The sequence below is a fragment of the Eublepharis macularius genome, chromosome 6, assembly GCF_028583425.1.
Source record: "Eublepharis macularius isolate TG4126 chromosome 6, MPM_Emac_v1.0, whole genome shotgun sequence".
NCBI lineage: Eukaryota > Metazoa > Chordata > Lepidosauria > Squamata > Eublepharidae > Eublepharis > Eublepharis macularius.
The window spans coordinates 33596481-33618697 of NC_072795.1; the positions used below are offsets into that span (position 1 = coordinate 33596481).

At 44.1% G+C, this 22217-nt stretch overlaps 1 protein-coding gene across 2 annotated transcripts in view; it reads right to left on the reverse strand.

The window, feature by feature from the left end:
- ARHGEF26 (Rho guanine nucleotide exchange factor 26) overlaps positions 1-22217 on the reverse strand; it is an 84925-nt gene that overhangs the window by 13139 nt on the left and 49569 nt on the right. For both annotated transcript variants that reach the window (XM_054983093.1, XM_054983092.1), the window contains 3 exons: positions 21656-21730; positions 16183-16272; positions 12306-12460 (listed from right to left, as the gene is read on the reverse strand). In XM_054983093.1, the coding sequence (XP_054839068.1) occupies positions 12306-12460; positions 16183-16272; positions 21656-21730 (320 nt within the window). The remainder of the gene's footprint in view (positions 1-12305; positions 12461-16182; positions 16273-21655; positions 21731-22217) is intronic.

Here is a 22217-nt window from a genome sequence, read left to right on the forward strand (position 1 = left end):
CTAATGGCCGACACAATCCACCTAGACAGGGTCTGTGAGGAAGCCCTGCTACCCTTGTCCTTGGCCCCAAAACATACAAACAGGTGAGGACTGGAGCGGAATCCCTTCGTCCTATCCAGGTAATAGGCTAGGGCCCTCTTCAAGTCTAGGGAATGAAGGGCCTTTTCCCCCTTAGAGGAAGGTTGAGGAAAGAAAGCAGGCAGTGAGATATCCTGCGAGAGGTGGAAGGCGGACACCACCTTGGGCAGGAACCCAAGGCAGGGACGCAGGACCACCTTGTTGGGATGAAACACAAGAAAGGGAGGGTCAGACCGCAGTGCAGACAGCTCACTGACCCTTCTGGCCGATGTGACGGCCACCAAGAATGCCACCTTGTAGGATAGCATATCCAAGGGGCATGTAGCCATCGGTTCAAATGGAGGCAACATGAGACGTGAGAGCACCAAGGACAGCGACCACTGAGGCACTGGCGCTGACACAGGTGGGTAAAGATTGTACATGCCCTTAAGGAACTGGCGGGATTGTGGGTGAGAAAACACCGTAGCACCCTCAACTCGGGTGTGAGCAGCTGATATCGCTGCCAGGTGGACCTTGAGGGAGGAAGCCTTCAAGCCCAGGCCACGCAAGTGGCACAAATACTCGAACACCACCCCCAAGGGACTGTTGTCAGGCACCACTCCTCTGGCAAGTGCCCAGAGCTCAAACCTGCGCCACTTGGCCGCATAAGCGCGCCTAGTGGATGGCCGACGAGCATTCAGGAGGACCCTCTGTACCTCGTCAGTAAAGCCTATCGGGGAGGAACGATCCGCCAAGCCGTTAGATGCAGCTTCCTTGGATCGTGGTGGACCAGGCTCCCGTTTAGGAGAAGGTCTTGCCGAGGGGGCAGACTCACATACGTCCGTTGGGACATCCGCAGGAGCTTCGGGAACCAAACCTGCCGTGGCCAGAAGGGGGCCACTAGAATGCAGTCCGTCCCGTCCTCCTCTATCTTGCACAAGACCCTGGGAATCAAGGGGAATGGAGGAAACATGTAGTGCAAGCCCTGCGTCCACGTAAACTGGAAGGCATCCCCAATAGAGAGGGGGTCGCTCCCTGCCCTGGAACAGAACGTGTGGGCCTTGGTGGTCGCCGCAGTGGCGAACACATCTATCACTGGATGACCCCACATCTGGAAGATCGGCCCAACGCACTCTACGTTCAGTTCCCACTCGTGTTCCAGTAAAGGGACCCTGCTGAGGGCATCTGCCCGGGCATTGTCCGACCCAGCCACGTGTATAGCACGAAGCGACACGCCGTTCTTGATAGCCCACTGCCAAGTGAGTGTGGCTTCCCGGCACAGGGCCATGGACACTGTGCCCCCTGCTGATTCACGTAGTACATGGCAGTCGTGTTGTCCGTCTGTACCAAGACCTGACGATTTCTCAGCAGTGCTGTAAGAGACACAAGTGCGAAACGAATGGCCCTTAGTTCAAGCACATTGATATGGAGGGTCTTTTCCCTGTCAGACCAGACATCTTGCACAGCCACATCACCACAGTAAGCCCCCCATCCCAACAGAGAGGCATCAGTGGTAACCGTGATGTCATGGTGTTGATACCCGAAAGGGGTCCCTCTAAACAAGTTGTCATCAGACAGCCACCAGTCCAAGGAGGAGAGGATGACCCTCGGGATAGAGAATTTGAGGGACGGAGGGTGCAGTAGAGCATCATACCTCCGCACAAACCAGTTCTGTAGAGGGCGCATACGCAGCCTAGCGAAAGGCACCACAGAGGTGGCCGCTGCCATATGCCCTAGTAAGCACTGGATAGTGCGCACAGACTGGAACCGGTTCCTTTTAAACATGGACACTAGACCCCTTAGGGACCGAGCCCCCTCCAAGGGGAGCAGGGCCTTACCCTCCACAGAGTCTAACAGTGCACCAATGTAGGACACCTTGCAGTTGGGCACCAGTTTGGATTTCTCCAAGTTCACCAGGAGCCCCAGGCGTTGGCAAGTGCTAAGTACCAAGCCAATGTCCTGCACCAGCCTAGACTCTGATTCAGCCACGATGAGCCAGTCATCGAGGTACGGAAAGATGGTACAGCCTTCCTCCCGTAGGAAGGAAACCACAGGGGCCACACATTTAGTGAACACTCGTGGGGCAGTGGACAGGCCAAAGGGGAGCACCTTATACCGGAAAACCCTTTGCCGGTAAACAAAGCTCAGGTACTTCCTGTGCTCCTTCCGTATGCCCACGTGAAAGTATGCGTCTTTTAAGTCAAGAACCGCAAACCAATCCCCCTGTTTCAGCAAGGCGATCACAGCCGCCAACGTTACCATTTTGAATTTGGTCACCTTGAGGAAGGCATTAAGGCCCCTCAGATCTAAGATGGGACGTAAGCCCCCATCCTTCTTAGGGACCAGGAAGAACCTAGAGAAGAATCCCTTCACAGAGTCCTCATAGGGCAATTCTTCCACAGCACCCTTGGCCAAGAGCGACACGATCTCCGCATCCAGCTCGGCCATAGTGTTATTGACAGCTGTCAGGGGTGAACTGCATCTAGGCAGCTCAACGAACTCCAGCCCGTATCCCAGTTCAACAATAGTTAAGACCCATGAGTCAGATGTTATTGACTCCCACTCAGAGAGGAGTGGACTAAGTCTGTCCGAAAAGTTCGGGGATACGGCTGGCGTGACCCGTCAGTACTGCCTCCCGGTGCCCTGCTGATCCTTCTGCTGGGCCGGTTGTTGTGCCGGACGAGGCTTGAAGGGCCGACGCCTCCTCTGCTGTTGTGCGGGAGGGTAAGGCCGCTGTTGGTAGGCAGGATACTGCTGGTAGCCTGGCCGCTGTTGATGGTATCTGCCCTGGTAATGGTAAGGGCCAGATCGGGGAGCGTACCGTGACCTGGAGGAGGGCTTGTCCGCTGGAGCCAGACCCAAAGACCGCGCCGTCTGCCGGTCCTCTTTCTTTTTCTTCAGGGTCTCGTCGGTCGCTTTGGAAAAGAGCGAATCCCCCTCAAATGGCATGCTCTCCACTCTGGAACGCACCTCTTGGGACAGGGCCGTAGACCGCAACCAGGAGTGGCGCCTGAGGACCACCGCCGAAGCCATCCCTCTAGCAGCAGTGTCAGCAGCGTGGCTTCCAGCGTTCATCTGCTGCTTAGACAGCCTCACAGCCTCTGTCTGCAGCAGGGACACCACAGCCTTCTGCTCAGGAGGGAGGTCTCGTGTATAGGATGCCAACTTCTCCCAGAGGTACAGCTGGTACCCTGCCATGATGGTCTGATAGTTGGCAATCCTCAGACCTAGGGAAGAAACAATGTATTGGCGCCTGCCCATGGCATCCAGTTTCTTGCCCTCCTTATCGGCAGGTACCGAGGAGTGACCCGATCGCCTGGGGTTGAACTCCTCTGTGACCAAGGAGGAAGGTGGAGGGTGTTTCACCAGCGCCGGCCAGGTACCCTGCTTGATCTTGTAGAGCTGCTCAATCCTCTTGGATGTTGGAGGTTGATCGCAGGGCACCTGCCACACCTTCTCCACGATTTCCTCAAGACCCTCGAGCATGGGGAAGCCAACGTATGCCGGGTTGTCTCCGTAAATGCGTTTGAGGAGCTTGTCCTTGGTCTGGGGAACTGCCGAGGAGATGTCCATCTCGAGAGCCTTGGCCATCCTTGCCATCTGGTCGGCGTAGATGCGGAGGTCCTCGAATGGCGAGTCCGCAGATGGTACAAGCTCTTCAGCTGGCGATGGTTCGGACCAGGACTCCGACTGGTAGCCGCCAAAGCTCTCCACATCCTCCTCATCGGAACCGAGCTGGGATTCCGGAACCTGGTGCGGAGGGGGAGCTCACGTCGACCTCGATGTCGAAGGCCTCGGTTCCGACACGGAGAAACCTGCAGGTGCCCCTTCCCACTGGCAATGGTATGGCGAGGGGAGGTAGGAGGCCTGTCGATGTCGGGACGCAGTGGACCGGACCGATCGGACACTGTCCCCAGACCGACGTCGCTCACGACCGGCAGCTGGTGGAGACGGACGGGCAGGCGACGGACGGCTCCGACGAGGAGACGGGCTCGGTTCCAGCCTCGGCGACCGAAGAGCAGGCGATGTTCGGATCCGACGGCGCGGGCTCGGCTCCGGTCCCGAAGAGAATTCTGCGGGCACCGTCTCGAAGGCCATCGGATCCGGCACCGGCACGGAGATGTCCTCTGGCTCCGGGGAATCCAGATGAGGGGAAGGCGTGTGAGGAAGCACGATGACCTCTTCCTGGGGAGCGGGATGCGGCGACCGGTGATGTTTGGTCTTCTTCTTCTTCTTCGCCGGTTCCGAAGAAGACCTCGGAACCGACGCGCTCCTCGCCTTCGAAGGGGACCTCGGCCTCGATCTCTTAGGTTTTACCGGAATCGACCCGGTCGTCGGTTCCGATCGGGGACTCGGTAGACGGATCCTCGGTTCCGATGTCGGTCTCGGATCCGACCTGGTGGAAGATGCGCTACGGGGCGGCCGCACCGGTCCCTGCGCTGGAGAGGCCGCTCTCGACGCCGAGGCACTCGGGGGACGCGGTTTCGACCCCGACCTCGCGGAGGCCACTGAGCCAGCTCTGGAATGCCGTTCGGCAGAGGGGCTAGGGCCGGCCTTGGAGGAGGGCAACGGGGCGCCTCCGGACATGACCTTCTGCCACAGGGAGGAGTTAAGTCGGGCCTTGCGCTCCTGTCGGGCCTTGTTGGTGAAGCCCTGGCAAATTTTACAGGCCGTTACATTATGGGTCTCCCCCAAACAGAACAAGCACAGTTCATGGCCATCGGTCTTGGCCATTTTAGTGTGGCATTGGAGGCAATGCTTGAAGAGAGCCTTTGAGGCCATCTTCAGGGGCACGCGAAAGGAAGGTCAAAAACAGTCCGAGTCAAATTACCGAGTCCACAACAAAGTCCAAACGAGATCCGAAGAATAGCCGAGGTCACGAAGTCCGAAGTCAAAAGCCAAGCAATCAGTCAGAATAAAGCACGAAGCACAAAAAAGCACAGAGCAACGAAGCTCACGTTCTCTCCAAGCGGCGGCAAGAAGAGAACTGAGGGAAGGGGCCGTTGGTCGCTGGAGGATCACGTGACCGTTTGGGCGGGAAAACGGTCGCTGAGGCGCGCGACAAACGGCCCCTTCGGAGCCATGGAAGCTCTAGAAAATTCTCCGGCGGCTGGCCTGCGCCTGCGCAGTCCCCATGTGTGGAGGCACAGAAGAACGAAGATGAACAGAAGGTATCAGATCATTGATAGTGCTAGCTTTTAGTTTTGATTCGTTTAAAGCAAGCAAAGTTTGATGATAAAATTAAAACAGTGGAAGCAATACACTGTAAAGTCTAAGGAGCCTGGGAATAAAATCAGGAAGATTTTCACAGTCCCTTGTTGCTTTTCAAGAATGAAATTAAATAACAAAAATGTAATAATGTTAATTAAACAGTATTGTACATAGCACTGTATGCTTTTTTTTACAAGATAGTATAACCAAACATCCAGGTTCCTGTCCTAAGGAACTTACAATCCAAGACCGTACCCGCAGAAAGAAACAATATAATGATGGAAGGGATTTCAACAATATCTTTCTGCCATCTATATATAACAAACAGGCCACTGTCCATCCAAAAGGGGGAATTTAAAAAAATCTGAAATAAACCAGCACTTCCAATGCGCATTGAAGTCAACTCTGTTTAGGATTGTACTGTTAGTCTTCTAGGGCACTGATGAAGAATTATGCTTTCAAATCAGGAGCAAAGGAATTTCAAAGGGGCACTCCAGCATGGCATTGCTGAAGTATGCATTATTCAAGTCTGAATAAAGGGATACATCGACCAATCAATGATACATCATTGTCCAGGGTTGGGAATCCTACTACCACATTTACCTGCTCATTAGAGGATGGCCAACCCAATGAGGAGGAAAGCAATGATGGCGGCAGCAATCATGCCAGGCGGCCCATTCCAGAATGGGCCTTCAGGCTAAGAGGAGAGCTGAGCACAAGCAGCAATGACAGCCTAATGGGATGGTGCAGCCCTGACCATACCCCTGGGGCAAATTTCAAGTCCAGCTATTGGTGACTGGGAGCAGCAATCAGCAGGGGCGGCCAAGGCTGCTGAGTGGCCAGAGTGCTGGCTGCTGCAGGAAGCTCACCCAACAGTGGAGAGCGGGGAGTTAAATGGCTAATGCCATCCCACTGGTCTGACTTGCCTCAGAGCTCATCAGAACCCCCCTCCTCTCCTAATTCTTAGGCTCACTTAAGCTGAGCTGAGGCTGAAGGAGGCACCCCAGGCAGTGTTGACTGCCTTTTCTTCAAGGAACTCAGTGGTATATATCACTCTTTGCTCCTTCATTTGTCCTCTCAACAACCTTGCGAGTGAAGTTATGGTAAGTAACTAGTGCAGCAGCTTCCATGACAGAGCGAGGATTTCAACCTGGGTCTCCCGTGTGGTGTAACGGTAACAATTACAAATTAACAATACAACAGTAACAATTACAAATTAAACTTCAACAGTGTGACTGTTGATTCCAACAAAAATGAGAGAGAAATTATAACAAATAAAAATTATAGAGACATTTTTACTTAAATAGTTAATTTCCTAGAGTTTGTAAAGCAATGAATTCCAGAGTGTTGTTGCTCTAGAATTACAAAATGAAATTTTAAGAGGAGTGGGATATTTATTTACAGTGCACACAATCTATTATATGAACAATGCCAAAAAATAAGCACTATTATGGGTGTTCCTTTGTAGAAGATGGCTTGCAGATGTTATATGAAAATGGATATGCAAGAGTGGGTTTATAAAGAAAAAAATGCCTCAATGTATGCAGGGAAACAAGAGATTTACTTAGTTTGTTCTTACATTTCAGTTTCTATTTGCACACATCACCACACCTCAATATACAGGGAGACTTTTCCCCCCTTTTATACACATACACACACTCCCATTTTATTTTTCCTTCCGTGTTTGTGATGGTGCTCTTTCTTGCATCATTAAAATGCTAGGATTTGTGTCACTGGCAATAACATTATAAGCACAATTTTTTTTTAAAAAAAAAAAACTTTTGGTTCCGAGATCCACAGAGGTTGCATGGCAATTATTTAAACTGATGCCTCAGTCACTTATGTTGTTTAATTAGGTTTAACATTATTCTGAATTTTATCCTGGTGAATGTAGCACCAGCTGTGAACAGGTAGCATTCCAAAGCATTTCTTGACCTTTGGCTGGCTTCCCAGTTAAGAAGTCCAGCTGCATTCCATTCCAAGGATTATCTCATGGGCTAACAAGTCATTAGGCACAGACAGCGCATTTTCCTTAGGGGTTTGTAGACCATGAAGTAAGACTTATATATATATATATATATATATATATATATATATATATATATATATATATATATATATATATATATATATATATATATATATATATATATATATATATATTCATTATATATACACATACACACACTCACATATGTATGTATATGTGTGTGTGTGTATGTGTATATATGTATGTTTGTATAGGTATAGCGTATGCAATTGAGCTTCCAACATAGCTGCCCTATGGAGCTCACCTACTTCATTAGAAGCAGCCATTTCTAGTTTCTGGAAAAGATGCTTCTTTTGTGTGTGGTTGACTTTTGTTAACATATTTATAAGAGGGAGGAAATTGGGAATATCTAAGCAGCTAAATATGTAAGATATGAGATAAGCATTCCTCCCTCCCTTTCTTCAGGTAATTTAAAGGCCATGCATGGTCAGAAAAACAAGTCTTTGGCTTTTGGAGCTTTGGTTTGCAGCTGTGGGCTTTGAGAGCTGCAGTGGTGGTAGAACCAATATCGGCCTGGGCTGACTGTAGCTTAAGAGAACCCTGTGGTGTAGCCATAAAAAGGGCTTATTGTCTTTCCCATGCGGGCATTTGATCCATCCATGCTCTCCTAGGAAAACTTTGGGACTGAACAGGAATGTTTGGGTTTAATTTGATTGGCATTTTAAGGACCATTTTTTTCATCTGCTTCATGTTGTCACAGGGAGGACAGGATACATCGGACTGGTCTTTGAACTGGTTAGACCATAACTAGGAATGGCAGGAATAGGGTAGGTTTTTCATTACAGGTAGGACAAACTGGTGAGTGCCCTGAGGCATCCATTCCTACAATGAAGGGCTGTTCCTGCAAGAGCTCATCATTTGTTTTATGGAGGTTGGGAGGGAATACCCTTGTTGCTGAGCGTCAACCCACCCTTAGTTGTTTGAGCAGCACACGGAGGGATGGAGATGAGGCCTGGCAGCTCTCAGCATAGTTCATGTGCAGGTGCAGAAAAACAAAAGCGAGCAAAAATTGCCAGCCATGTTGGGTATTAGGGCGGAGCTGTCTGATGACAGTAGCTGTGGGCTGCCTAGTGCATCCTGCCCTTAAATATGCTAACAGCTTATGATATAGACCAGCCATTTAAATAAAATAGTTACACCTAAGTAAGTATGGTTGTCTGGTGTCTTTTTGGGATGATGGTGCTAGGGACTAAAGTGAGCTAAATGTGTTTAAACAGATAAAGTAGCAAACAAACAAAAACTCAAGCAGTATTCAGACCCACCTGAAAAATACAACAGATGCTACGATCAGCAAAAGACAGTAGAGACCCCCTCACCTCTGCAGGAGTATACCGTATACCCTGCAGCTGTGGACAAGTTTACATCGGGACCACAAAGCGTAGCATCCAGACAAGAATAAAAGAACATGAAAGACACTGCAGACTTGGACAGCCTGAAAAATCAGCAGTGGCTGAACATAGCCTAACTCAAACAGGGCACAGTATCTTATTCCAGGACACCAAAATACTGGACAACACTTCCAACTACTTTGTCAGACTGCACAGGGAAGCCATTGAAATTCACAAGCATAAGCAAAACTTCAACAGGAAAGAAGAAACCTTAAGAATGAACAGAGCATGGTTTCCAGTTCTGAAAAACACCAGGCTAACAAAACACTCTATACTCGACAACAGCCCTGCAGAGAAGATTAGCACATCAAGTACCAATCCATATGCAAAAGAACCTCCTCAGGATACAGTGAAGCCTCCCGCCATTAGCATTCCACACCCTGGGAAACTCTTACAGGATGACTCAGCTCAACCCCACCCCTCCTGAGTAGATACAAATGACCTACATCTTTTCCACACTGTGACACTGAGAGATCTCTGTCTTTTGGTGCTACACCTCTGAAGATGCCAGCCACAGCTGCTGGCGAAACGTCAGGAACTACAATGCCAAGACCACGGCAATACAGCCCGGAAAACCCACAACAACCAAACAAAAACTCGTCTTAAAAATGGCAGCATTCTTTCTACTAAAGAATGGTTTGCTAACCATGTTAAAGAGGCTCTTTTCCTACTCTGTCCATCCTTTTGGGGTTACCTATTTTTGCCCATACGTAAGTCCATAATAATCTTGCTGGATTGTACCAGTGGTCCATCATCATCCTATTTCACACAGTAATCAACCAGTTGCCTTGCAGGAACAACAAAGAAGCATAGAGGCCAATGTCTTTCACTAATGTTGCCTCTTAGCATTGATATTTAAGGTTTTATTGCCCCTGAATATGGAGGTTCTGTTTAGTCACCATGGCTTTAATGTACCTCTCCCCCACAAATCTGTCTAATCTTCTTTTAAAGCCATCTTTCCTTTAAGCTTCCCCCAAAACAGGCCAATGGATGCTATTTTCCATAGCAATGGGAGACCAGCTATATCTCAAGACATTTACTTTTCCATGCACAGTAAATTCTATGAGTTGATACATGTCTGAGAGCTTTCTCTGACTTCTCTTTGGTGCAAATTCGAAGGATGAAATCTGACATCCTAGTGGGTTCTGAGCCATGATTTATTCTGGTATTAAACCTTCTCATTAAATCAAGCATGCTCTGCTACCTTTATTGAACAATTATATTTTTTTCAAAAAAATCATGTCCTGTACTATCCATAGAAAAGTGAAAAACTGAAAGGCCTTAACTGAATTCCTCAAAACCACGTTTTAATATTCTTATCCCTGGAAAAGGATCTTAAATCCTCACTGTAGAATTCCATGTAATTCAACAATAATGGACACATTAAAGATATGTTAATTACTTTAAAAGTAGAAGAACAATACCCAATATTCAGGCCAAATCAAACAATCTATTTATTTTACTCCTCTGTATTATAGTTGACCTATAATTTGAAGGCTAGGAGAAATAGCATAAACAAATTAAGCCATACACCTACAACATCACACAAAATTCAAGACCAAAGACAGATACCAAAACCACTAAGCATGTATTCAATTGAGAATCATAACTACTAAAGCATAAAGATCCACTGGGACATGCCTCATGCTCTGAGATTTATTATACTTTAACCTTCTTATGGCTTATTATAACTAAACCTGAATAAGTCTCATTGTTCAGATACCTTTCAGCTTGATTGCTCAATGTAAGTATAACATGTAATTCTTTTAATGACACTTTTGGTATGTGAAACATTTTTAAATGCTTACTTTAAATATACAGACAATATTAAACAGTGTTAAACACAACAGTATTAAACCAACACAATCTCCTGGATCATTCTGGCACACATTGACAATCTTGAACTGGATTAATTTTGGAACAAGTGCCTAATTGGACATCATTGGTTCTGCTCACATCCATGGGTACAGATAAATGCTTGGTCTGACAATACAGATACACATTTTACAAGAGAGGAAAAAGCTCATGTCTGTATAGTCATGCTAGAATCCACAGAATGAATTTTCTAGAAGTTCTAAAACTAAGCCTCTTAAAATTCATGTCTAGAGATGGACATGAATTGAAATACAAACCAAAGTTTGGCACGAACCAAGTCGGTTCGTGGTTCGCGAACCAGCAGTTCATCAGAGCCCATTTCTGACAAACCACCACGAACTTTAGGCCGGTTCATTTGGTTCGTTTTTCGGTTCATCACTGCAGACAGCCTCATGCTGATCAGTTTCCTAGGCAACAGAGGATAGGCTTTCTGCAGACCTTATGCTGACCCGGAAGTGACATTTTCATGAACCAAACAAACCTGTTTACAAACTGGGGCAGGTTCGTGAAAGTTTGTGGTTCATGAAACGTGATGAACCATGACTGCATGGTTCGTTTTTTTTACTGGTTCATGCCCATCTCTATTCATGTCTACTAAAAACAGAGTGCATCAAAATTCTTTCAAGACTTCTAAATAACTTTGGCTGATTCTTGAGGAGAAAGACTATAGCCTCAGGGCTAGAGTGCATACTTTGTGTCTGTAAGAATTCGAGGTTCTATTTACAACATCTTCAGTGAAAAGGATCTTGGGTGACAGTGTTGAGAAGGACTTCTGCCTGAGGTCAGGTGACCAGCTCCAGGTTGGGGAAATCCTAGTAATTTGAGGGTGGATCCTGGGGAGGACACAGTTTGGGAGAGGAGGGAGTCCAGTGGGGATGTGATGCCACAGAGTCCTCCAAAACACCCCTTTTCTCCAGAGGAACTGATCTCTCTCTGGAGATCCGTTGTAACTCTAAGAAATCTCCAGGCCCTATCTAGAGGATGGCAGCCCTAGCCTGAGGCCTTGGAAACTGACTGCCAATCACAGGAGACAGTATAAGCTAAAGTGGCCTGGCTGCGTGTAAAGACAACTTGGCTTCTGTGATCAGTATATGAAGTTAAGACTTTGTGCAGAAAACAAAACAACTAACACTTGTGGCATATACAGTGCAAAGTATGAACAGAAAAAAAACAGATATAATATTCCTATGAATCTTACATTGACTAGTGACTAGTGTTCAGAGTGTGCCATGGAGAAAAAAAATAATGTACAGATATTTAAGAACATGTCCTTAGGATAGCACAGGAACGAAATCTAAGTAAGTGGCTTTATTTCATTACTAACACAGTACATAAAACATATGTATCTTAGTCACTATCAAAAGTATAAAACCTCAATGATGTTCTGTCAGAAGTTTAAATGGGGACCTTCTTTTTCCTAGTTCTTGTTTTGTGGCAACAAAAGTTCTTAAGGGCAAAGTTGATGTTTTAGGCAAAAATGGCCTCAGACTTTGTACTTTAAATCAAACCAGCCCTTCTACTACCTCTAACTATAAATGATAGACAAGGAAACCTGCAAGAATTGCCTTGTGTTTTCTAATGAATATTTGCCTCCATCCCTTTCCAAGTGCTCCATAAAAAGAGCTCTTAAATCAATATTAAGAGAGGGAGAGAAAGGAGCATCATGCAGCTATTTATTTATAGTTTCTCCACTGTAAACAGTAAATATTCAGTAAAGTTCTTACCTTTTCTTCTTTGTGATAATTAGAACATCGTTAAAGAGGAAGAAGTACACCTGTTGCTTGGAAGTCCTTTTAGAGAAAAGCCCAGTATCCTCCACATATGCTGTCAATTCACCCCGTTTCACTAGCCACCGGGAAGAAGACACCAATGGAAAAGGCTACAAAGTAAGACAATTATACTTTAGTCTCTTCATAGACTCAGATTTCCCTGGAGAAAAATGGATATTTTCATAATCAATTTTTAAATTATATTCTATGTATAAGCTTTCAACAAAACTGAATATGCAAATCTATGGACATTTTGAGGGTAACAATATATCGTATTGAGAATCAAAGAGGACAGCTTACATTGATGCAATCGCGGGGTACAGACCATCTCTTCTATGAAATCCATTATTTTGAACTAACACTGTCAAAAATTTACTTCTGTATTTCACTTTTCTTCTATCCTGGAACTCAGGGTAGTTTTTTATTCCTAGCTGGTCGTCTATCCAGATATTGGAGAGTTCCTAATACAACGGACTCTCTTAAGCTAAGTGTGTGTCTACACACTTAGCTTAAGAGAGTCCGTTGTATTAGGAACTCTCCAACTACACCTTTTAATTCTTCCTCTTCTACTACCCTTTGGCTGAATGAAGACAGTGAAGTACAAGTTCATGAGCTATTACCCTGAGTAAGACATCAGTACATACATCCAAGAGGATGATTCTGTTTTAGATGGCTAGCCGTGCTGTTCTGCTGTAGAACAGCAGGATGTGAGTCCAACAAGATTTTCAGGGTGTAAGCTTTCGAGAGTCAAAGCCTCTTCTTCAGACACATCAGCAAGCTACTCATGCTTTGAAAATGCATGGAATAGGGCCTCTCAGTCTATCAAATGAGTTGTACTGTATTCTGCACACGTGCCTCTTTGGCTGTATATGCATGAAGTAACTGATTGTAGCTTTATTATTTTCCAAGTAGCAACTGTTAATCTGACCTAACTTTCTACACATGGCGCCAGGATCTGGCGGTGGGGGTGGGAGGAGCACTACTGGGTAGATTATGCTGCCTTCTGGTCAGAACTGGACAGGGAAATTAAAAGGGCTCTGGAGGAAGCCAAGCTCAATGTCCTCTGCAGAGGTACAAGCCAGTGCTACCTACGACACCATCACTGGCATTAGCTCACCCACTGTTTTATCCCATGCACTGATGACAGTGCATGAAGAGTCAACTGGTGAGCTCCTGACAGTGTGAAGCAGGTGCCCCTTCAGATGCTGGCAACTTGCTCGAGTAGCTGACTACCAGTGGGCCCCTAGGATAGTGGCCCACTGAGAAAGTTCCCTGTATGTTCAATGGCCAATCCGACCTTGTTTGTGGCAGGGCATTTGGGGCTTCTTTATTCCTTCCAAGGAGAGAAGAAATAGCCCAAAAGACTTGTTGGAATAGATGGCTGTTTCAGCTTTGAAAACACCACAATCGATCTCTAAATCATATTGTCTGCTTTCTATTAAGGGTGAAAGTCATCATAATAATGTCAAAGCCTTGATAGCTTTAGGGAGATTTATAGCAACGTACAAATTGCACACGGAAAAAAATTCCAAATGTATACATTTCCTAACACCGTGTTTTCATATATGCATGTTTAGGAAATGCACATTCTATCTGAACTGAGTATGTTTCTGATTTTCAGCACCAATTTATAAATCTGGATAAATTCCAGAAAACGTGTGTTACTGTTCATTTAAACAGTAATCATTTTTCGGACTTTAAAAAATTATTCTACTGTCCATAAAATGAGGTGAACATTCCAACAAGGATATTGATAATTTTTACAATCCATCTGGAAAGCACTTGGCCCATAGCTGAAATCACATTTTCTGGAAATATTCAGTTTATGATGTACAAAATGAGGCAACAGAAGAAAAAGAGACTCAAGCAAAAGGTTTATTATTCTCATAATGCCTGAAACCTATGGATGGTTGGGGGAGGGGGAAGCTATTACTGTTTAAATGAACAGTAAACTTAAAGTCAAATAACAGAGAATGAGTGGAATCCCATGAAATAAAACCATGTGTGGCTGTTTCCCTGGTTCCATGGTGGCAAACGTATTTTTCCAAATGTTTTCAGATGGGATTGGAAGAAATTGCTAATCCTAACTTGGTGTGCTCACGTACACCATTTGCACAAAGACTAGTACAAATATTTCAGTCTCTGGAATCGAGCCCAGTTGCACCTTACAGATGAACTAAATTTCTAGGGTTTGAGCTTTCGACAGTCAAAGCTCCCTTCATCAGATACAAGGAGTGGAAAAGGGTAGAAGTCTCTATAATCCAGGTAGTGGGTGGGAGGGGTACTGCAAATTAAGACTGTCAGGAAGCTAGTTATAATACATGTTGCAATTAGCTTGATAGAGCAGTGGTGTGAAGTGCAGAAAATTAGTATCAGTAGTGCAAGAAAAATCCTATGTCCTGAGTCAACCCTGGCTCTCATTACAGATCCTAATTTTCTGCACTTCGCACCCCTGCTCTATCAAGGTATATCCCTTCCATCCTCTACCTAGATTATAAAGACTCCCACCTTTTTCCAATCCTTGTATCTGACAAACTGAGCTTTGACTCTTTAAAGCTCATTCCCTGGAAATCTATTTGGTCTCTAAGGTGCAACTGGAGTCGAATCTTGCTCTTCTACTGAAGAACCACAGAGCCACTCACCTGAAACTAATGTCTAGAATAATCATTAACACAACCAGAGTACTTGACAAGATCCTTTCTCTCCCTACAGTTCCCTTGCACTTAAAATCCTCCTCCTCTCCGTTTTTGATATGCAGCATTATATCTATAGGAATGAATGCTAACCATGGTTAACAAAAAATGAATTTGCAAATCTGATTCCACCATAGTTTCAAACTCTTTTTTGAATCTAACTATTATTAGTATTAACATACAGATGTACCACAGTACTGGAGTTGGACCCAAAATGAAAATAAATGTATAAAAGGAGGGAAGGAAAAGAAGTATAGAGCCCTAACTGGGTATCCTAACCATTGGTTGGGCAATTAAGAATATCAGCTCAATTCATACGATCCAACAAGTCTGGAAGATTGAGAAAGCACTCTCTCTTCCCCTCATAAGCGTAAATTCCCTTTTCGACCTGCTTAAATAACATCTTATTATGATGTCCTACCTCACAGGGTTGTTGTGAGGATAAATGGAAGAGAGAACGATGTGAGTCACTTTGGGTCCCCATTGGGGAGAAAGGCAGGGAAACAAAACAAACAGAAGTATCCAAATCAAGCGGCTACTGATACTGACAAACCTTTGAACTATTAAAGTGATGGTCTGCAGATTAAGGCTGACTTAAGGGTACCAAATTTGGAGATCAGAGCAAAGTATTGTTACATGAAACCATGGAAAAGCAAACCAGCATGTAAGGAAGAGGAGGAGGAAATATATGAACAAGTGGCATGTAGGACTGAAATGGAATGAAGTCTCTGAAGTAAGGTATTACATCTGGACCACACTGGAGACTATGCTTTTCTCAAGTACACAATTACAGTTTTGCAAATTAAAAATGTAATGGATATGTGGGCATAACATGTTCTCTCAAGGCCATTATATAAACAAGAACATCGGCAGGGCAGGCAAGGGCCTCCCAACCCTGCACTCAGCCTTCTGCGCGGCAAGCTGCAGCGCGCTCCCGGCGGCTGGCAGCTTTGCCTGGCGCCCCCTCTTTGGCGGAGCCGGGGGCAGGCTACCCCCACTCGATCCGGCCCTGCACTAACCCACCATGTAATGAACTATGTTTATACTAGCAGTGACTTGATGCATATGAAAATATAAATTGAAGGTAATTCGATTAAAAAGTAAACAAAAGTAAAAGCTTTTGAAGGGAATTATTGTACCTTGATCTTGAATTCCAATTGGGAATTAATAGTGTACATCATTTCTGTCCTTTCCATCGTTTGAGCACCTTCATTGCAGAGGCGAACCAACTGGGAAAGAAGAAATTTTAGTTATCCATATATTTTTGTTCAGCATTGCCATATTATTGTTCCTCTTGCTTAACAATAAGGAAGGGAGTTAAAGAAACCATGCAAACATTTACTATACAGGTAAAATGATCAATTAGCCCTTTCTTTAAGTTACCCATACTTTGTCACTAATGATGCTGACTACTTTAATTCCGGAATACAGGTGTCCAACTGTACAGAATGTTTTTTTTGACAGAAGACAGCTGTAGAGCTGAGATTTACAGGACAAATATAGCTTTTATCTTTCTTCTGATGATAGTTTCCTTGTAAACATCTTCCTCCCACAAGCTACTTTTCATCCCTTCTGGGGAAAATTTACCCAGGTGTGGGTAAAACTTCAATTTTAAGCAGGAAAATGGCATATGGGGAAAAAAACTTAACAGACCAACTTTCTCTTTCATGAGCCAGTTTTGAAATAAACTTTATTTATATCAGAAAGTCCATGTGGTATAGTGGTTAGAGTGTTGCACTGGGATCTGGGAGACCCAAGTTTGCATTCAAACTCTGCTATGAAAGCTTACTGGATGACCTTGGGCCAAGGTTTCTGAGACTAGTCTACCTCACAGGGTGGTTGTTGGAAGGATAAAGTGGAGGATGTTATGTACTGACTAAGCTTCTGTCTGAGCCTCGGCTTCTGAAGCCCTCATTGCTATTGGCCGTTTTTCTGCTGGCTGCATCCAATCCATACTGTACAATAAAGTCCAATCACAGCACTGTAAATAAGTTACTTTGTATATAGTTAATGCAAAATAAGGATTCTAGCTTCATGTTGGTTGTTGGCTATCTTCGGGGCGGGGTTTGTGTGTACGTATTTGGCTCACGTTGAGCTTGTGTTGTCTGTCTGTTCTGATCTTCAATAAAGATGTTGCTCTGAGCTGAAATCCTGACTAGCTGAAATCACTATGAGTAGAAATCACAATACATAATAGAGGAGAGGAGAACAATGTTATAATTTGCTTTGTGTTCCCACTGAAGACATATCAAAACCTAATAAACCAAACCAAACACCACCCTCCCCTCTTAAATTGTAGTCCCTCGTGCAGCATTCTGTTCAAAGGCAAAAAAAGACTGGAAAAACAATGACAGAAATACATATAACATATTTCCACTCTATTTTCAAATGGATGAAAATGAAGCACTGGAAATATAAGATATATTTGTCTATTTTAGAGAAGAGACTGCATATGGCTGCTGTCACAAATAGTTCTGGAGTATGCATGTCTTTGTTTCACAACAAACTCATTCATCACTTTACACAGCTATACAGAATCATGCATTACTTTACATAACTATATCGAGATACTGTTGTAACCGAGCAATTGTGTCTGGAAAAAGTGATATATGAAACAGCCTTATTAAAGTTTGCAGTTCTTCTGATTAATATGAAAGATAGAGATAAGCCTACAGCTGTTCCCTTTGCTTCAGGGAAGAACTACAGGTCACCTTGACAAACATGGTACGTTCCCAAAATTGTCGGCTGAGGTATCATGATTAAGAGTGGACAGACAAGGAGGTATCTTTAAGGAGAAAATCAGTGGTCAGAAAGAAGGGCACCAGTTCTCACCACCAATTCTTTCTTGCAAGTGCCCACAAACCTAGTTTTATCTCTGACCAGACTTACTTCCATTTTTGAAGCTCAGCTGGAAGGAAAAATGCTGAAAATGGTCTGAGTGGATGCATCTGCAGGGGAGCACCAGTAGCTGGAGGAAGACTTAAAACACCTTTTCCTACCCATCCTTTGTCCCCTGTAAGTGCATCCCTCACATCTACATGAGCACTGCAAGACAGTCATGAAGTTGAGACTCCCATTTATGATATGAAAGACAGTCATTCAGAGAATAAAGGAAAATTGCAGAGACTCTTTTGGACATTTAACGTGTGGATATTGTGACAGAAAGACAGCCAGTCAATTGTAGGTGGTACTAGATCTCTCCCTATATCCCCTGAGCTTGATTTAATGTATATAATTTATTCCACTGTGTAGGTTGGTTCTTCCATCTGTCCTTTGAAAACTCTTGCAGTGGGAGACATGCACAAACATGGCAGAGGGCAAAATAAAATCCCTCCTTTCTTAAAATTTACTGGAATTGCTTGACTTAACTCCTGTCAAATTTAAGCACTTCTAATACATACTGATTTGCACATGCTCAACTTTGGAAAGATTTCCCTGTAGGTTAAGAATAATCACAAGATTCCTTCACAGTTCCATTTGAATGGTTAATATGCTTGTGCCACAGCATTTAAATAATAAGCCATATTATTAATCACAAGTAGATATTTTCACATGGGTAAGGCGGAAAGCTTGGGATAAGGAAAGCACACATCTATTTTCAATGTCCCAAAAGCACTCACAGACTCTACAATGTTGGAGACTCTTGGTCTACTCCAAAGGACAGGTGCTCTCCAAGGTTATATAGGTAAGAGTATTTCCCATCATCTACTATCTGATCTTTTTAACTGGAGAAGTTGGAGGCAGAACCTTGCATCTTCCACATTCAGAACAGATGGTTTACTAATGAGCCACAGTCCTGCTCCACACTAAGCCATGGTATGACCCAATGACAACTTTGGATCTATGATATGCATCTAAGTCTTTGTCTAGAAGGTGCTATATGGTATAAAATTGCCCTACACGAAAGCTTGGGAAGAGAAAAACATCACAAATGTCTTTCTGCTATTTTGGGGAAAGTTCACCTGGAGTTACTGAGATAGAAAGCAGAATGTTAGCAATTTCTATTTCCAGCAATTTTGTGTGTAGGAGGTATATTAAGCTATTTTCTTCCACTAGAAGCCAATGAATTCAGAACAAGTAATAAGGAATTTAGAGAAGATGAAGATAAAGACTTTTTAAAAAGGCCCTTGGGGTATCTTTTGCCTGGGAACCATTTGGCAAACTGTTAGCAAGGCATCAGAAGCATTTTTATGAGCCAAGGATAGAAGTCATACTTCTCGGTGATAATTTAGTGACATCCACACAGGATAAAAACAAGTACTTGTTGGAGGAAATGCCAGTTTTTTCCTCCATTTCAGCCGCTTTCCCAGTTTGAATACTATACACATCAATCTCCCTGTTCTCACAAGGAGCTCCAGCAATGTGAGGGGGGAGGGGAGATTTAGCACTTGGGGCCTTTCTGTCCCTCAGTGACATTATCTGCATGTGAATAATAAAGAGTAGTCCGGAGTGTCTGTGGCCTGAGGCACTGTCTGCATTTAATGTAGAAGGTATGCGTATTTCCAAAAGAATATCTGCCCAACGGATCAGAATCACTTGTATTCGTTACTTTTTCCTTTGGTGGGAGGTTATGAAAGATAATTCTTATCCTTACTTCTGTGAACAATCTGGGACAAAAAAGAGGGGAGGTTTCTCTACCACATACTAAGCCACCTCTCCTTTCCTATACCATTATATATGGGGGAAAGGAAAGGTATTTTCTTTCCTCCAGACTTCTAAAGGGGCCAACAGCAGCACTTACAACAAAAGCCCAGCATAAAAGTAAACACCTTCCCATCCTCCTTGAGTTTTCTGCAAAAGCCACAGGGAAATAGCATTCAAATACTGGTGTAGCTAGTAAACTACATGAATACTTGTGGATACCTGTACGCCTATTTAGTTAAAAAATTATATGGAAATCTTAATGAAAATGAAAAGGTTGATCCTACATCCAAGTACTTGTTGAGTTTGTGATACTTTGGGAATTTTGATGATGGGGAGTGGCAGTGCCACCACAAAATGACTGCCACAAAATGGTCTCCCTGAGGTACTGGTCAATAACAAAATTGTACAAGGTTCAAACTCCATATTTTCTGAATGAGAGATCCATGTAGACTCAAAGATGATGCCTCCAGGGTTTTTCTGAAGCACTTCCGACTTTGGGGGAGATAAACTTTGTTGAAGAAACAAAGGGGTGCCTGAAAATCCGCAGATGGATGGCATGGTACCTGCTATCACCGTGTTGGGTACCACTGCCCTAAATTATAGTTCATGACCAAACTGCTCAGCATCAGAGTGGTCCCACAATGGAAGGACAATTTAGATCAGTTAGATGACAGCACTCATTTCAATGTTTAAGTTGATTTTAAGCAAACTGTAGATAATAAAGCAGTTTTTAAGTTGGATGATCTAAAATGCTCCACAAGCCTCAAGGACAAATGGAGAGCCCAAGCACAACTGTGTATGATCCAGTGTGATGTCATCATCAATAGCAGGGCAAGAACTGGGCAGACCCATGTTCAAATCCCCATGAACTATGACGATAAGTGGGTAAACTTTGAACAGTCACCCTCTTTCAGCCTAACCCATCTGATGGAGTGTTCTGTGGATAAAATGGAAGAGAGGAGAACCATATATGCTAGAAGACAGGTATCCAGAGATGCCACCCTATTTTCCTCTCCCCTCCATCACCAGCACTAGGGAGGAAGACATGCTCCCTGGGCTGAGATAGGGTGAGAGGGACCAGGTGGCAGCAAAGTCTGCCCAGCCTTCCCACCAAACAGGCTGGAAGGAATCTGCAATTGAGAAAAAACCCTGGGAGGCAGGAAAGGGGACCCCTTTAAAAGCAGGTTCCTGTGAAGGCCAAGGAGGGAGACAAGGGAAGAGGCGGCTGAAGTGTACTGTCCCTCAAACAAGGCAATACATCCTCCTTCCCTGCCTGTCTGAGGCCCAAGGGCACCTGTCTTCAGCAATTGGTAAGATACTAGATGACTGGAATGTGGTATTGTTGAGGGAGGAATACATACTTGTCCTTCTTGGGATGTTAAATTCAGATTGCAGAAGTTTAGCATAATTACCAAGGCCAATCAACAGACAGAAATATTAAGCCATCAAACTATTGTTTATAGATTCCTTCTATATTTGGACTTTTAGGTTCTGCTAGAGTATGTGTTTCGTAACTGCCAGGGTCAACTGCTCTCAAAGTTCATACTCTTTTGATTTTATCCTCTTAAATACCACATGAGGTAGGTTAGGCTGAACGAGAGTAACTGGTATAGAATTTTATAGTGAGCTGAGCAGGAATTTGAATTCAGGGTTTCTCTAGATTAATACTCTGAACACTCCATCAGACTGGTTCTCTTGAACCAGGAGTCTTCCTTTGCATAATGATTAAAGTCTGACTATGATTACTGTATGCTATTAGAGCCCATGGTGTTCAGTGATCTTTACTCCTGAGTATATACACACAGGTGCTGCAAGCTCGCCATCAAAGCCACATGAACATTTTGAACAACAGGGATGGCTGCATTTTAATTTATTTATTTATCAATTTATTTATTTTATTCGATTTGTATTCCACCCTCCCTGCACCAGCAGGCTCAGGGTGGATTTAAGCAGAGGATCTAAACATACCTTGCTTACTTCTTTTAGTGCCCGCTTGCAGACTTCATATTTTGGTGAATCTTTGGGTGTCTTTTGGCAAATAGTCTGAAACACAGATATAGCTTATTCAGAGATATACACTTTTGGTAGTTATTGTACTGAAAGACCACGAGTATGATGTACTGCACTGCAAATATGAAAAAAACATAAAAGTCAGAAAATTCTACTCTATGAGGATACAACTTATACTATCTCCAAGACTACCAAAGGCATTCATCTGAATGATAGCCCCCCTATATTTGATGGTAGTTCTACTTGAAAAAAAATTAGGTTCTGCTCTATTATTTTAAGGAACAATTCCTGAACCCCATTTTCAGTTATAGTTCAATTCTTCCTTCCTTTCATCACCACTTCTAAATTATTATTCTTTTCCTATTCACAACAGCCACCACCCCTATGTCCAAGAAGTGACCTTATAGATTTCAATAGCTGAACTTTTTAAATAAGTCTGTGTAATGATTTCAAGAAATGGGTGCATGTGTCTTTAAATGTTTGGTGAGATAGGTGAAGAGTGGGGGTGAAAGAGAGAGAT